General features: G+C 45.9%; 2 protein-coding genes across 4 annotated transcripts in view; both read right to left on the bottom strand.

The window, feature by feature from the left end:
- SCFD1 (sec1 family domain containing 1) overlaps positions 1-7,885 on the bottom strand; it is a 124,023-nt gene extending 116,138 nt beyond the window's left edge. The window contains exon 1 of one of the 2 annotated variants that reach the window (XM_074996913.1): positions 7,780-7,885. In XM_074996913.1, coding sequence (XP_074853014.1) covers positions 7,780-7,810 — 31 coding nt within the window. In that variant the 5' untranslated portion in view covers positions 7,811-7,885. The remainder of the gene's footprint in view (positions 1-7,779) is intronic. The other variant, XM_074996912.1, reaches the window with a different exon arrangement.
- Positions 7,886-14,043: 6,158 nt separating this feature from the next.
- Positions 14,044-16,751, bottom strand: part of G2E3 (G2/M-phase specific E3 ubiquitin protein ligase) — a 38,848-nt gene continuing 36,140 nt past the window's right edge. For both annotated transcript variants that reach the window (XM_074996911.1, XM_074996910.1), the window contains 2 exons: positions 16,453-16,652; positions 14,044-16,117 (listed from right to left, as the gene is read on the bottom strand). In XM_074996911.1, coding sequence (XP_074853012.1) covers positions 15,885-16,117; positions 16,453-16,652 — 433 coding nt within the window. In that variant the 3' untranslated portion in view covers positions 14,044-15,884. The remainder of the gene's footprint in view (positions 16,118-16,452; positions 16,653-16,751) is intronic.

Consider the following 16,751-nt stretch of genomic DNA (forward strand, 5'->3'; position numbering starts at 1 on the left):
ATGTTGAGACCAAATATGTTTCCAAGGAGGAGAGATGCTTCTTGAAATTTGTTCAATATTGGTTTTTGACCAAGGTCCAAAGCAAGATGACAATAAAATTAAAAGGGACCTCTAGGATCATTTAGTATAACCTCCAGCACATTAAAGGCCACAGAACCTCACCCACCTATGTCTGGTGGAATTACTGAAGTCCTCAACTCATGATTTAAAAAAATTCCTTTTCACAAAATCCACCATTTACATCTGCAAATGAACAACATGCAGCAGAGGAAAGTGAAAATCCTTCAGGGTCTCTGCCAATCTGACCTGGGGGAAAATGTCCTTCCTACCCCCAAATATAGCAGTCAGACCATGAGAACATGGGAAAGACTCCCTAGCCAGACACACAGGAAAGAATCCTTTGTAGCACTTTAGCCCTTACCATGAAGAGTCCCATCCACAGTCACATAATCTTTGAGTTATGTCAAGAACAATAGTCCTCAACATGAATCTATTAAGTTCAACTATTGTTGACAGAACAAAAAAAACAAAACAAAACAAAACAAAAAGCAGTATTTAAACCTGAAGACAGACACTTTCCTATCACTGAGACAAACTGCAGGCTAGTGAGAATGCTGTTAATGAGAACAGCTGCCAGAATTTATCTTACAACTCAACTCAGTTCTATCCATTAGGCCTATGGCTTCCACATCACCTTTGCAAGTTTGCATCTTTTAGCAAGGAAAGTTACTCTTCTAGCATTTCCTATAGCAGGAAGAACACCAAATGTAAAAGTCAAAAGGTTTATTAAGACAATGAAGGCAGACTACACTAACTCAAACAGATGATGTTATAGGATAAATTCTGAAGTAGGCCATGATATTTGCTAAGAACCACTGTTCCAAAATGGTGTCTGGTAAGCCTCCCCACCCCACCCCAGCCATCTGGGAGGACATCCGAGTTGATGCAAATAAGTCCATAGGCAGCCACATTCCAGGAAGGGACCCTGCGGGGAGGGGAACTGGACTATAGTTAAGGGTGACTGACACGATTCTTTAACTAACTTCTGCTTTGATTCCGCATTGCCCACTTGTTTTGATTCTGTAGAGATAACATAATGATCATGTCCGTGCGAAGATTACATCAGGATGCCAGACGAGACATCACTGCTTTACACATCAGCGTATAGCAGATGAGATATCACCACTTCATACATCCATGTTGAGGACTGCACTCTTCAAAGGACTTGTTTATAGATACAATGTTCTGTAAAGTGCGCACAGAAAAAAGAAGTTACTCACCTGTAGTAACGATGGTTCTTTGAGATGTGTCCCCGTGGGTGCTCCACAATAGGTGTGGGGCTCGCCCGGCGCCGCAGATCGGAAATCTTCCAGCAGTTTCTCCTGGATCACACATGCGCCGGCACGCGCCGCCCCCCCGCGCGCGATCCGGTCCCCGCCAGTTCCTTGACCAACCACCTCAAATGCTCCTGAAAAACACTAGACAGAGATCCGAAGCGGGGAGCATGGGCGGGTGGTGGAGCACCCACAGGCACACATCTCGAAGAACCATCGTTACTACAGGTGAGTAACTTCTCTTTCTTCTTCGAGTGGTCCCTGTGGGTGCTCCACAATAGGTGACAACCCAGCAGTAACCCAAGTAAGGAGGTGGGTAATCGGTTTATGTGCAGCTTGCCCCCGAGAGGACTGCTGTCGACAGACGGGTATCCTCTTCGAATATCCAATGTAGGGCATAATGCTTGGTGAAGGTGTCGTAGGACGACCAGGTCGCCGCTCTACAGATGTCTTTTAATGCGATGCCCTTGAAGAAGGCTGTTGACGCCGCCACCGCCCTGGTGGAGTGAGCCCTGGGCGGGGCCAGCAAAGGAGTCTTTCGAAGCTCATAGCACATTTTTATACAGGACACAATGTGCTTTGAGATTCTCTGTGAAGAGAGACCTTCTCCTTTGACCTGGGAGCGAGAGAGACTAGAAGTCTGTCCGTTTTCCGGAAGGACTTAGTTCTGTCTATGTAGAAGGCCAACGCCCTCCTCACATCCAGGAGATGCAGGCGTCCCTCCTTGCTAGAGCTGCGAGGCTTCGGGTAAAACGAGGGTTAAGATGGAACTCCGAAGAAACTTTTGGAAAAAAGGCTGGGTGCACCCTTAAGGTTACCGCCTCCTTTGAGAATACTGTGCAGGGCGGCGTTGGCATCACTGCTGCAAGCTCACTCACCCTGCGGGCTGACGTAATTGCAAGGAGGAAGGTTGTTTTCATCGTAAGGAGACGTAGGGGAACTGTGGCTAATGGTTCGAAAGGTGGACTCGATAGTGTGCTGAGCACCAAGTCCAAAATCCATGATGGTGGAAGCGGTTTTCGAGGAGGGTACAGGTTTACCAGCCCCTTCAAGAACCTTGTAACGATAGGATGGGCGAATACAGTGGGCCCTTCCTCTGTATGCCGAAAGGCTGATATAGCAGCGAGGTGGACCTTTAGCGAGAATAGAGAAAGCCCGCCTCTTTTGAGGTCCAATAAGTATTCTAGTATTACAGGTATAGGAACGTTAAGGGGAGCTAACTGCTTGGTGGAACACCAGGCTGTAAATCGAGTCCATTTCTGCTTGTAAGTCCTCCTAGTGGAGGTCCTTCGGCTACATTCCAGGACTTGTTGTACTCCCTCTGTACACATGCTCTCTAAGGAGCTGAGCCATGGATTAGCCATGCTTGTAGACGCAGACCCTGAGGGTGCGAGTGCACTATGGACCCCTGAGCCTGCATGAGTAAGTCCGGCGTCACTGGTAGAGGAAGCAGTGGGCGGTCCAACGTGCGCAGAAGCAAGGGAAACCATTGCTGCCGATCCCAAGTTGGGACTATGAGTATCATGCGAGCTCTCTCCCTTCTGGCTTTCTGCAGAACCTTGTGGATAAGTGCTGTGGGGGAAAACGCGTAAAGTAGGGGGTCCCTCCATGAAATCATGAATGTGTCCCCCAGGGACCCCCGCCCCACTCCTGCCCTGGAGCAGTACGGGGGACACTTCTTGTTGTACTGGGTGGCAAACAGATCGATCTGGGGAAACCCCCATGTACGAAAAATGCGCCATGGCAGATTGGAGCGGATCTGCCATTCGTGGGTGAGTGCGAAGCGCCTCCTCAGCTGATCTGTTTTCACGTTGTGAGTGCCCGGCAAATACAAGGCTTTCAACGTTATGTTGTTGGCGATGCACCAGTTCCACAATCGGACTGCTTCCGCACATAGGGCACGGGATCGGGCTCCTCTTTGTCGATTGATGTAAAACGTAGTGGAGGTATTGGCGGTATTGATCCCGATGACTTTGCCATGTAGGTAATCTCGAAAATGTTTGCAGGCGTTGAACACTGCTCCGAGCTCCAGTATGTTTATGTTCAGTGTATGTTCCGCAGGGGACCATAGCCCTTGCGTCACCTTGTCGCCGATGTGCGCTCCCCATCCTACGTGGGAGGCGTCAGTAGTAAGAAAAATAGAAATTCGTGGTTGGTGAAAGGGCACCCCCACTAGCAGATTCTTGGGGTTTTCCCACCACGCCAGGGATCTGCACACCTCTGTTGTGGGCAACACCACCCTGTGGATACTGTGGGATGCCGGTTTATAAACACTCGCCAGCCAATGCTGCAGGCTTCGCATGTGTAACCTGGCATTCTGTACCACAAACATCGCTGCCGCCATGTGGCCCAGTAGCTGTAAGCACATTAAGACCGGCACCGTGGGGCTGTATGTGATGACTTGCACCAGCGAACAGATGGCGCGGAAGCAGGCATCGGGTAGGTACGCCCTTGCTGTGATAGAGTTTAAGTGTGCCCCTATGAACTCTGTATCTTGTGTGGGTTCGGTCTTTGACTTTGCGAGGTTGATAACTAGGCGCAGCGAAGAAAACGTGTCCGCTGTGACGCGTATCATGCGTAAGACCTCTGCCTTCGAGGCCCCTTTCAGCAGGCAGTCGTCCAGATATGGGAAAATAAACACCCCCTGTCTGTGCAGGTAGGCTGACACCACTGCCAGGGTTTTGGTAAAGACTCTGGGGGCCGAGGAGAGGCCGAACGGAAGAACCCTGTACTGGAAGTGCTCCTTGCCGACCGCGAAGCGGAGGAAGTGTCTGTGTGCCGGGTGGATTGTTATATGAAAGTAAGCATCTTGTAAGTCGAGGGCTGCAAACCAGTCTCCATCGTCCAGTGCCGTGAGTATCGAGGCAACTGTGATCATCCGAAAACGTTGCTTGAGCAAGTAACGGTTGAGGCCCCGAAAATCTAAGATGGGCCTCCAGCCTCCTGTTTTCTTCTCTGTTAGGAAGTAGCAGGTGGTCCACCTCCTGCTTGAGCCTCGCCTCGTGGGCAGCGTCCCTGAGGTGAGGCCTGGCAGGAGGCTTCGTCGGTGGGAGCGACTGGAAGGGGATCGTGTAACCCATGGCTATGATCTCCAGCACCCTGGTGCCCTTGGTCGTAGCCCCGTTGATATTGAGCACGCTGTGGTTGGTAAGCATAGCGTCTTTGCTGAGGATAAATTTTTTTTTCCCCTGTATGGGGGAGTATAAATGCCCAAGGTTCTAAGTGTAGCTCTAGAGTCCTTACTGGAGTGGAGGACCGAGTCGGTTGAGTCTGCAAACAGCTTTGTGTATCAAAGGGAAGATCCACGATCTTTGCCTGTACGTCCCTAGGGATACCAGACGTCTGGAGCCAGGATTCTCCACGCATGACCACTGCTGTAGCCGTTGAACGTGCCGCCGTGTCCGCCACGTCCAGGGCAATCTGGGCTCCCGTCTGCGATGCTGCATAGCCCTCTTGAACAATTGCCTTTAACACCGGCATTTTGTCTTCTGGAAGTGAATCCATGAGGGGAGTAAGTCTGGAGTAATTATCAAAATTATGGTTTGCTAGGTGTGCCGCATAATTTGCCATTCTCAATAGCAGGGTAGAAGAGGAATATACCTTCCTGCCAAACAGCTCTAGCTTCTTAGCATCTTTGTCCGATCCCCCCGATTTGTACTGAGAAGCCTTCGACCTCTGCTGGGACGATTCGACCACCAAAGAATTTGGTTGTGGGTGATTAAAGAGGAACTCCATGCTCTTTGCCAGGACGAAGTACTTCTTATCCGCTCTCTTGTTCATAGGCGGGATAAAGGCCGGAGTCTGCCATATGGTAGTGGCTGACTCCATAATGGTTTCGTCCAGCGGAATAGCAATTCTGGATGAAGCCGGGGGTCTCAAATTTTTCAGGAGTTTGTGATGTTTCTCCTGTACCTCTGCCATTTGAATGTCTTGTGTGAAAGCTACCCTTTTAAATAGCTCCTGAAATTGTTTAAGGTCATCTGTGGGGGAGACATCCCCGGGGGCCATGGCCTCATCTGGGGAGGATGAGGAGGAACCACTGGGGTAAACCTCCCTCGAACCCTCAGGCTCCTGCGGTCGATGATACACTTGCTCCCTGGAGGACTGTGAAGGAAAGTCTCAGGGTTCTAAAACTAACTGCCCTTGAGGCAGCTGTGTTTCCGTCCCCGATTGAGAGTGTCCACGGGGGTACTGAGCGGCCGGGGGGGGACCTGCCGCTGGAAGTAGGCCTGCGGTGTCTGTGTCCAGCATTATGAGGACGACCATAGCAGCATGGGCAAGGGTCCGGTGGAGACCTGGACCACCCACGGAGTGTGTACCCCCGATGCCTGGGAGAGCGAGACCTCCGCGACGACACAGACGGAGGTGAAACTGGCTTGTGATAGCACTCCAGGGGATCCACTCCCAGAAATGGTGAAGGTGGCCCAAGCCATGGTGACATTGGTTGGAGGAACAGAGAAGGAGGTTCTGGATAAACCAGTGGAGACACAGGCCTTTGGCGCGGCGTGTGTATCACAGGGGGAGGGCTTGGTGCTAACAGCAGCGCAGCCCTGTCCGGAGATGGGCTGCGGTGCCGGGTTCTTGATTTTGCCTTGCCCCTCCCCTGCGGGGCTGGCACCGCCCCCTCCCGTGCCAAGGATCTCGGCCCTGCGGTCGGCGCCACGCTCAGCACAATCAGCTGCGGTGCTGCGCGGGTAGCTTCCTCTGGCGCCTGCAGGCTCCGTGCCTGGTGCCCCTGCACTGTTGCTGCCGCTGGGGCTGGTGCCGCCTGCGGCGGTGCCGCCAGGTCCGGCGCTTGCCTCGCTGACGCTCTGGGCGCCATGTGTGCCGGCTGTTGTGTAACCGGAGGCTCAGCCTCTGCCACGTGCACTGCCGCTTGCTTGAGTAGGTGGCTGGGGGCTGTGCGCACCGCTTGTCCTGCTCGCTGAACCCGCCGGCAAGGATCGAGCCGGGGAGAGTTTCCTCCGTTTCTGGACCGAGGGGGTCAGAGAAGCTGCCTTCCTCTTATTCAACCCAGAGGGCCCGTCTGGGTGAGGCTTCTCTGGCAAGTCCGGCTGGAGAGCCTTATCGGACAAGAGCATTTTAAGCCTCATCTCTCTGTCCTTCCTGGCCCTGGCTGTGAGCTTAGCACAGTGAGAACACTTCTGGGTAACGTGCGATTCCCCCAGGCAGAGAATGCATTCGCTATGCCCATCGGAGGCCGGCATAGCTTCGCAGCCTGACTCACACTTTTTAAAACCTGAAGAGGCCATTGCAGTGAGTCCTTTACTGTTAATAGGGTACTTAGCACTTAATCCGTGCCTTTCCACCCCAAATAGCGATCACCAGCCTGCGGGGCAGCGGGTGGCCTAAACGGCCTTCACGTCCGCTCTTCTCTTCTCCGCTCCTCTCTTTTTTTCTTTTTGCTGATATTCTCTTTGTCTTTGCTTTTTTTTTTTTTAGTAACCAAAAACAACAAATTACACGTAGAAAACAACTATCTAATCTGACTCTGGCCTTAGCCAGAGCGGATTCCGTCTGCAGCCGATGGCGGTTGAGAAGGAACTGGCGGGGACCAGATCGCGCACGTGGCCGGGGGTGCGCGGGTGAGTGGCGCGCACCGGCGCATGCGCAATCCAGGAGAAACTGCTGGAAGATTTCATGCCAGCAGGGAGTCAGGCAGAATTACTGCTTGAGCCCCAGGGGGCATAAGGGTGATCAATCCCCCCACCCCCAGTGGCTCTGTACAGAGCTGTGGAGACAGGAAATTGATGAAATTTCAGGGCACATATAGACAGTTCTCTTGGCACACTGGTTGAAAACCACTAATCTATTTAGTCTGCAACAGCAAGGCAAAAGCTGGTAGATATTGGTACCCTGCACTCTATGCAGTTGTCATTTTATTTACACTTCGGAAAACCTCTCTGCAGTATAGTCTTCTTTCATATTAATCATTCAAGAAAGCCCAGTTGCAACCATTTCCACCCACTCTACTCACTGGGATTCAATAGGACCATCCAGCTGAGCTCCAACCTGCAGCAGAGTTAGGGCCACTCTAGGGGCAGCAGATTTCGGAGCAAGCAGGGCTCTATGGGGCACTGGGGGCTGAAGAGATAGGACAGCTAATAAGCAGTTGCTGGGGCCCCTGGGCGAGAGCAGACCAGAGGCTCCCGCAGCCCCCAGGCATCCGGGGGTAGGGCAGGCAGGACCACAGGAGGTGGGTGGCACCTAGTCAACACCTCCCCCAAACAATCAATACATGGTCTTGGGGGCGGGTCCCGCGCTGCAACCCCTTTCCCCCGGGAAGGTGCGTGACCTCCCCGGCCCCCGCTGTCGCAGCCGAGACAACACAGCTCCCATGCAGCCGCCGTCACAGGCCGCGCGGAGGCCCCGAGCTCCTTGCTAGCGAGGCGGGGGAGACACTCAGCCCTGCCGGGCAGCTGACACACGAAAGATAGCACCTCACCCGTCTGCTTCTCCCGGATACCGGCCGCCATCTTCACGGCCAGCCCCGCCCACCTCAGCGTAACGCACCAGCCGGCGACGTGGCGCGTCCCGGAATCGAAGCGGGTTAGAGGGCGGAGCGCGCCCCATTCACCGTCCCCTCCTCTGGCCCCGCCCCTGAGCGCACGTCAACAAGTAGCTGCAGGGGCAAGGGGCGGAGATTGGCGCCGGTAGTTATCACCAGGTGCGGGAGCGGCTGTGTTCCTGTGATTTCACGTCTGGAAGGTGCTATGCCATTGGTTACAACATGAATGCCCCAACCGCTCCATTTCCAACCGCTGGTAGAGAAAATACACATTCCGTACCACTGCGTGCTAGCAATCTGTTCCTTTATTGCACTCCGCGATGTTACACACATGACAACAACAAGAAGTCTTGGGGTACCTTATAGACTAACATATTTTGGAGCATAAGCTTTCATGGGCAAAGGCCCGCTTCATCAGATGCGTGAATGGGGTGGGGGGAGTTTCAGAGGGGTATTTAAAGAGTGGGGCCCCAGTAAGAGGGAGGGCCAGAGCTGACAAGGTCTATTCGGCAAGGTGGAAATGGCCCTTGTTTAACCTTGCAAGGCTGAAAGCTAAGTCTAAGACGATGCTGCTGTAACATCTCACACAGAAGACCAGCTTCAAAAACTGCTGGATCAGTTCTCCAAAGCGTGCAAGGACTTTGGGCTTACTATCAGCCTAAAGAAGACGAACATACTCGGTCAGGCTGTTGCTGAATCCCCATCAATCAGCATGGACAACTATACGTTAGAGGTCGTCCACGAGTTCGTTTACCTCGCGTCCACCATCACTGACACCCTGTCATTGGACACAGCTAAATAGGAGGATCGGAAAAGCGGCCACAACTCTGTCCGGACTCTGCAAGAGAGTGTGGAATAACAACAAGCTGTACGCTCACACCAAAATGCAAGTCTACAGAGCCTGCATCCTCAGCACCCTCCTTTATGGCAGCGAGACTTGGACCCTGTATGCCCGCCAGGAAAAGAGGCTGAACGTCTTCCACTTGCGCTGCCTCAGGCGCATCCTTGGAATATCATGGAAGGACAGAGTGACCAACAGCGCCGTCCTTGAGCAAGCTGGAATCCCAACCATGCACACCCTCCTCAGGCAGCGTCGACTCCGCTGGCTTGGCCACGTCCACAGGATGAATGATGGAAGGATTCCAAAAGACATCCTGTATGGTGAGCTAGCCTCTGGCAAAAGACTTCCCGGACGCCCCCAGTTGTGCTACAAAGATGTCTGCAAGAGAGACCTCAGAGGTAGACATCGAGCTGGACAACTGGGAAGAACTAGCAGCCGACCACAGCAGATGGAGGCAGGGGTTACACAAGGGCCTTCAGAAGGGTGAGATGAAGATCAGACAGCTAGCAGAGGAGAAGCGAGCGCACAGAAAGCACAGTAAGGATTTGCCAGACACCCACTACATCTGCAAGAGATGCAGCAAGGACTGTCACTCTCGTGTGGGTCTTCATAGTCACAATAGACGCTGTAAATGAAGTCCTCAATTGAAACTTTAAAGGGTGATATCCATAGTCTATGCAGACTGAAGGATGCCTACTAACAGTACTTATCAAAAGAGGAAAAAAGTCAGATCAGACTGGGGGACATGAGCCTTTGTCAGAGTCTAATGGGGAGCTATCAGCAACCAAAGCAGAGAAACTGCCTTTGTAAACTGCAAGCCACTCCCCATCTCTATTTAATCCATGGTTAATGGAGTCAAATTTGCAAATAAATTGCAGCTCAGAGATTTCTCTCTCCATTTGATTTTTAAAATTTTTTTGTTACAGAACTGTCACCCTTAAATCTGCTACTAAATGTCCAGGGAGATTGAAGTGTTCCCCCACGGACTACTGTACATTACCGTTCCTGATGTCTGATTTATGTCCATTTATTCCTTTACAGAGAGACTGTCCAGTTTGGCCAATGTAAATTGCAGTGGGGCATTGCTGGCCCATGATGGAATATATTATATTAGTAGATTACATGACATGGCTGATATACATATATACACATGACAGCTGTCTCTGACAATTTACTTCTTGGAGCAACTGTGACCCTTGTTAAGCATGTTACCTGAAAGCAGCAACAGATTTCAGTTGCAGCCTCCCATCCCTATGGGAAAAACCAAAGCTAAAAGTAGTTACACAATTACAAGTTCTATAATGCATCTTATATGAGGGATGGTCTTCAAACATTAGCACTGTCAATGACCTAAAGGTATGTGTTACAGAAAAGGAATTATCGCTCCGTTTTGGACGGAGAAACATCTGAGCTGGCTTTTATATTCAAATTCGGCACATTAACACATGGTTTAAATCGTGATGGGAACTTTCTGAGTCACTATAGGGGCTCGTCTGCATACTTGGCTCAATCTAATTCTTGACCTTCCCCACCACCCCTCCACTCTCTGATTTGCTCACCTTGATTATCTTTTTCTGATTTGTCCTCCTTGCTTACTGTTTTTGGTTCTCTGTGCCTTAAATATTGAGTCTGTTCTGGTCTGGCTATGGTCTGAAGAAGTGGGTCTGTCCCACGAAAGCTCACCTAAACCATTTTGCTAGTCTGTATAGTAAAATAAGTTACTATTTCTACACTTCAACTTTCTAATGAATTAAATAATTTTGTGCTTCAGAAAGAGACTATGAAGAGGAATTACGTTGAAAATGACAAAGAATGTAAGTGCTTTATGTCCATAACAAATGGGGTAAAATAAGCAGAAAGGGCCAAAGTAATTCCAGGTTTAGTTCTCAGGCAGATATAGGAGTTGAAGCAAGAATTTAGTCTCCAATGCCTAACTAAAGCAAAATACACAAGAAAGGAGATATTTTTTACCAGCCTTCCAAAGTTATAGACTAGGAATGAAAACAAAAAACATAATGAAACTTTCAAAACTAAAGAAGTAAATTTTTTTCAAAGCTATATATATGGCTCTCAGAATACTAAAGTTGTAGAATTCTTTAAAGATTCTGCCCTTTGCCACACAGTTGTGCAGCAGAATCTGCATATAAACCCTAATGAAAAATTCTTCTAAATATAACCTGGAGATAAATTGTTGCCTAAAATCCACAGAAGACTTTAAATGATAGCACCCAAAAAGGACAGATGTGTATTAATTCCATTCATCTCAATTTGAAGTCAATTCCAAAATCTAACACTTAAATGTCAATATTGATTTTCTTGCTGATCTTTTAAAAGAAAATGACAGCCCCAACAACTTTCCTTGCTGTCTTTGGTGCCTGAAGTCCAACAGTTGTTCTTTTACCAAAAACACCAATTCCCTCCAACCCCCCATCCCCTGCCATTACATCCACAAGTTACAAACTTCTAGTAAAAAATATGCAGCACACCACAAAATAAAGTGACACCTCAAATTAAGTACCAATTAACAAGGAATACGGCACTAGCTACTGCACTAATTTTCTTATTTAATTCAATGCAATATGAGACTCTGCTGCAAAATTTTGAACAGAGTACCACCATAGAAAACAAACTTTTGTCATGAAAGACAGGACAGAGACTTATCAGAATACACAGACCTTCATTATGGCTACGTCTCCACTAGCACACTATGTTGAAGTAGCCTATTTCGACATAAGAACATCGAAATAGGCTACTTTGACGTGTATCGTCTACACATCCTCCAGGGCTGGTGCCATCAATGTTCAACGTCGAAGTAGCGATGGAGAACGCTGAAAGGAGCTGCCCCGGAAGGAAATGCGGAGTGTCCACACACACACACAAGCGCTTCCCGTGGAAATAAAGGGGCCAACAAAGCCCCAAGCTGCTCCCTTAAAGGGCTCCTCCCAGACACGGCCTGCACAGCACGAGATCCACAGAGCTGACAACCAGTTGCAGACCCCGGGCATGCAGCATGGACCCCCAGCTGCAGCAGCAGTCACCAGAAACCCTGGGCTAAGGACTGCTGCATGCAGCAACCATAGTGCCTTGCAGGGGCTGGACAGAGCGTCTCTCAACCCCTCAGCTGATGGCCACCATGGAGGACCCTGCTATTTCAACGTAGCGGGATGCAGATCGTCTACACGCCCTACTTCGACGTTGAACATCAAAGTAGGGCGCTATTCTCATCTTCAGATAGGAATAGCGATTTCAACGTCTCGCCGCCTACCATCAATTTCAACATCGAAATAGCTCATGGCACATGTAGACGCAACATGTACTATTTTGATCTTGTGCCAGCTACTTCGAAGTAGCCGGCTAGTGTACATGCACCCTATATGGTAATAGACATTTCTGAAGACACTATGGGCTTGTCTACACTTGCCCCCAACTTCGAAGAGGGCATGTTAGTCAGCGTAATGGGAGATTACTAATGAAGTACTGCAGTGAATATGCAGCACTTCACAGCTAATTCTTCCCTGCGGCAACTTCGAAGTGCCAAACTTCGAAGTGCTGGCATGCATGTAGCCTACACAGATGCTGGCACTTTGAAGTTTGACACTTCGAAGTTGCTGCAGGGGAGAATTAGCCTAATGAAGTGCTGCATATTCACTGCAGTACTTCATTAGTAATCTCCCTTCACCCTGATTGACATGCCCCCTTCGAAGTTGGGGGGGCAGTGTAGACCCAGCCTTTTTATATTCAGAGGGGTAGCCGTGTTAGTCTGGATCTGTAGAGGAACGAAGGGTCCTGTGGCACCTTATAGACTAACAGAAAAGTTTAGAGCATGAGCTTTCGTGAGTTAACTCACTTCTTCAGATGCTGGACTCTGAAGTCTCCATGTCTCCAGCATCTGAAGAAGTGAGTTAACTCACGAAAGCTCATGCTCTAAACTTTTCTGTTAGTCTATAAGGTGCCACAGGACCCTTCGTTGGCCTTTTTATATTGTTGCTTATCTTTAGAGTTGAGATCATTAGAATAATGGAAAGAAAGAATATGTGGAACAGTTTCTTGACGTAACGCAAGAATTAAAATAAAGAATATTACATATACAGTGGCAGTGGAACTCAGAGATATAATCAGTTTTGTTTCAGAAAGAGCTCTTACCAGACTTTTGGCACACAGAGTAATTTTTACTTTGGCATACAATGTTGATGAAAGGGAAACTACTTTCCTATTAGTTAAAGAAACAATGGTTTGGAAAAATACAAATAAATGTCTATATCACACATTTTCAGAGAGATTCTAAAATATAAAATTAAAGACTAATCACACCCTACAGGCCTCTCCTCAGAGATACGTAGTTTGAGCAACTTAAAAAAAAAAGAAAAATCAGGAAGAAACCCTGAAAAAGCACTGTAAGGGCTCATCTACTCTAGCACCCTCCTTCGAAGGGGACATGTCAATGAGCTCAATCAGAGAATAGCATATGCAGCACCTCATTAGCATAATTCCTGCTGTGCGAACTTCAAAGTTGCTAACTTCAAAGCGACAACTAGCAATGTAGCTGTGGACACTTTGAAGTACCCACGTGACTTCAAAGTTCCCTTACTCCCAAAACATTTTGGGAATAAGGGAACTTTGAAGTAGTGCAGGTACTTCAAAGTGCCTGTGGCTTCACTGCTAGTTGCCGCTTTGAAGTTAGCAACTTTGAAGTTCGCACAGCAGGAATTATGCTAATGAGGTACTGCATATGCAGTATAGCACCTCATTTGATATTCTCGAATAAGGCTTGTTTACATGCCCCCTTCGAAGGAGGGGTTAGTTTAGACAAGCCCTAGTAATTGCAAGAATCTGGAGAAAAATCGTACCATTCATTAATATAATTTTCAACTATCCTAAATGTTTAAATATGCCAGCCGGAACCTGAGTCACGTCAAATTCCAGTTATATCTGCAAAACATTCCCTTAGAAGCTACAATAGTGTACATGTAATAAAGATAATTAAAATGCATTTATATGAATATTATTTGCATTTTAATGTAATTTAGTTGCTGAAAACAGAAAGCATGCAACTAAACAGATCCCATTTACAAAGAATTGGTACTCAGACAGTCAATGTGAAAAAAACTTCATCAGCTGAGCTTTCTTTAAAATACATCCATTGGACTGCTAACAGGATTTTCTTACCCACAATGAGTTTGTTTGGACTATATTGTTATTTGTACAGGATTTTTTGTTGGAGGAGAAGCTGGGTGTGCGTGCATTTGTGTGTAAATGTAAGGGGCTTGGATTTTATTTTTGTTTTTTAACACCAACTGGTGAATCTTGGCAGTAATCTATTAATAATGAATAGACTTTGGTTTAAAGGGCTAATATTTTATTTTATTCATCTATCAAAGAATCCAAACAGTTAAGGATCCTTGTGGAATTATAATTGTCTTTGAGATAAAGAGTAGTTAACCAAATTAAGAAAAAATCATCACTGAATCACAAAGGAAAACTGACTAAGAATAAGCTCAATCTACAATCTATTTCAAGGATCAAATACTAAAATATAGCTTTAAGAGACATATCAGAAGTGTAAAAAAAACCAACTAACTTAAAATATACAAATCTTATTTCTCTCCAATGGGAGATTTCTGTATAGATACATCATAAAATAAATCTTCTCCATCCACCTCTTAATTAGAAACAAAAAATGGTAATATCAAAATGTTTCCTGTATTATTTTACCTATGAAATTACAGTGCATCTCAGTAAAAATTATACATAAAGTGATCCAGATATCTATGGACACTGCAGTATCTTTCAGTAGAGAATGGAATTATATGGTACTATAATTACTGCACCTTACCCTGTTTAAAAGGCAGTAACAGTTGAGAGAGAAACAATGTTTAGTGTAAGAATAAAGAAAGAAGTGTTGCACTGCACTAATGGAATTTTGGGGCAATGATCAGGAGAAATTATAATAACCAAGTATGGTGTAAGTTGTTATTAAAATTACACTGAATTCAAAATGTGAACATCTTGTTCTAACTAGCAACAATGGGAATAAAATGTAGAAATACATGCAAAGCTAACAATTATTCATTTAATTTTTAAAACCTATTATGAGTCAGTTTCAGATTTTTCTACTTCTGAATTTTATTTCTTTCACTGTATCATTAACAATTTATAGTGTAACACTGATACATAAAATATGTGCAAATGACAAATATTTTATTTAAATCCAGAAAAAAATCAAGAAGCTTACAGCAAATGCAAAATTTAGTTCTCAAACTTCATTATTTTGACTTGGTCTTCCCTGAACTGTGGTTGATTCTCCCAAATGCACAATGTAATAGCCTTAAAGACCAAATTTTCAGTCTTGTGTGGATTTAACACATCATTAATATTTTAAAAAGGAAAAAAAACCTGAATGTTATCTAGCGGGAAACACATCCACAGAAGTTATGCAATGCCCCATTGCCATTATTTCAAAGATAATATAAAAATCTAGAGCAATCACCCAAAGAATGTGCCTGCTTCAATTTCAATAAATCATGTCACCTCAATGTGTAGATCATTCTTACAGGAAACAGCTGCACTACTTGTACTATTTAGGTAATCATGCATATTTCTCTATATCAAAACTGGCAGGTTTTAAGTGTATGCTGTCAGTTTCCCTTGAAGTCAAGGTCAAAATTCTGACTTCAACAGTAGCATAATTCAACAGATACTAAAGATATTACATACTCCATCTGAGCCTGAAAATATCTTTGTATCAATTTTAATTTGTATAATTTTGTAGTATAATCTTTAAATGTTTAGCACACAAACTACTGTACTTTCCAGATTTAAATACATTTTCAGCTTGCTGGTCTTGTGACTTGTCTGTTTATATATTTTTTTTTCCACAGGAAAAAACTCCAAACAAGTTTGATTTGTGATCACATGCATTAAAACCAGCACAACTTTGGCTCGGGCTTTTACTTTTTTTCCCCAAAACAGTTTTGTAGCTTAAAATGACCAGTTACAAAAATCTTATTTGGGATGAGACTTTTTGATAATTTCCAAACTAGAGCAATATATAGCCAAAAAACAAAAGCAATTTTATGTAAAACAGAAAAAACTGGTATGGGAAAAGAGGGCATCAATACTCAGAAATGTAATAGCAGCTCTTAAGAAGGTACATCCCACAAATAGAAATTTTGAATTTACAATATTGACTTTAGTAAAATATTTACACTCTTGTTAGTCTTAATGCGCTGCTGATGGCAAAGTCCATTTGGTTTTTAAACTGTTCATACGTCTTTGTTATTGGAAGTTGTAAGCAGTTGAGTTGTCTGTTGCCAACAGGGTATTTTATAAACATAAATTTAACTGAGGGGTCAGGGTCAAAACCACTAGGTGGGATAGAACTGGTACCAGTTGCAAAAACCAGAATGTCTTCCAGTGTTGCTGTAGACTCTCCACCTAAAAGAAAAAAAGTTTAATATTATACAGTCATTTTTAGTTACTCATAAGTTACTTAGACATTGACATTTTGGTGAAGAACAGCGATTAAAAAGGAATCTGTGCTCTGGAGATCAATGAACTGAGTATTCTTGCAATGACAACCAACGCTACATTAGAAAAAGTTGGCACTATGAGGCAAAGAGAAAAATTTTCACCAACTGATCAAAGGTGCTGATGCTGAGGGACTGACTAAAAAAAAAAAAACCCAGGAAAAACAGACAAATAAACAAAGACGCACAAATCTACTATGGTTAACTGGACTGAGTTAGGAGGAAAACCAGGATTTCACTTACTTTCAATATCTTGTAAATAACCCATCCAGAAATCAATACCCTTGATTCTGTTTAAACTTGATACGCTGTGGATTGTGAAAAGATCACCAAGAATTTTTGCTGAAAGTCTCTCAGGTTTGTGACATAATATGCTAGAGAACGCATCTGGATGTGTCTGTATTTTTTCTAATACACCAAGAGTTTTCAAACCTTGCCTAAAACTGGAATAATATAAAGAGATGGCATTAGAAATTGCCTACAAAACTAATTTCGCCAAATAATGTTTCACAATACTTTTTGTTTTACGAATGCTGCTGCAT

This window comes from Carettochelys insculpta, chromosome 6, assembly GCF_033958435.1.
Source record: "Carettochelys insculpta isolate YL-2023 chromosome 6, ASM3395843v1, whole genome shotgun sequence".
Lineage (NCBI taxonomy): Eukaryota > Metazoa > Chordata > Testudines > Carettochelyidae > Carettochelys > Carettochelys insculpta.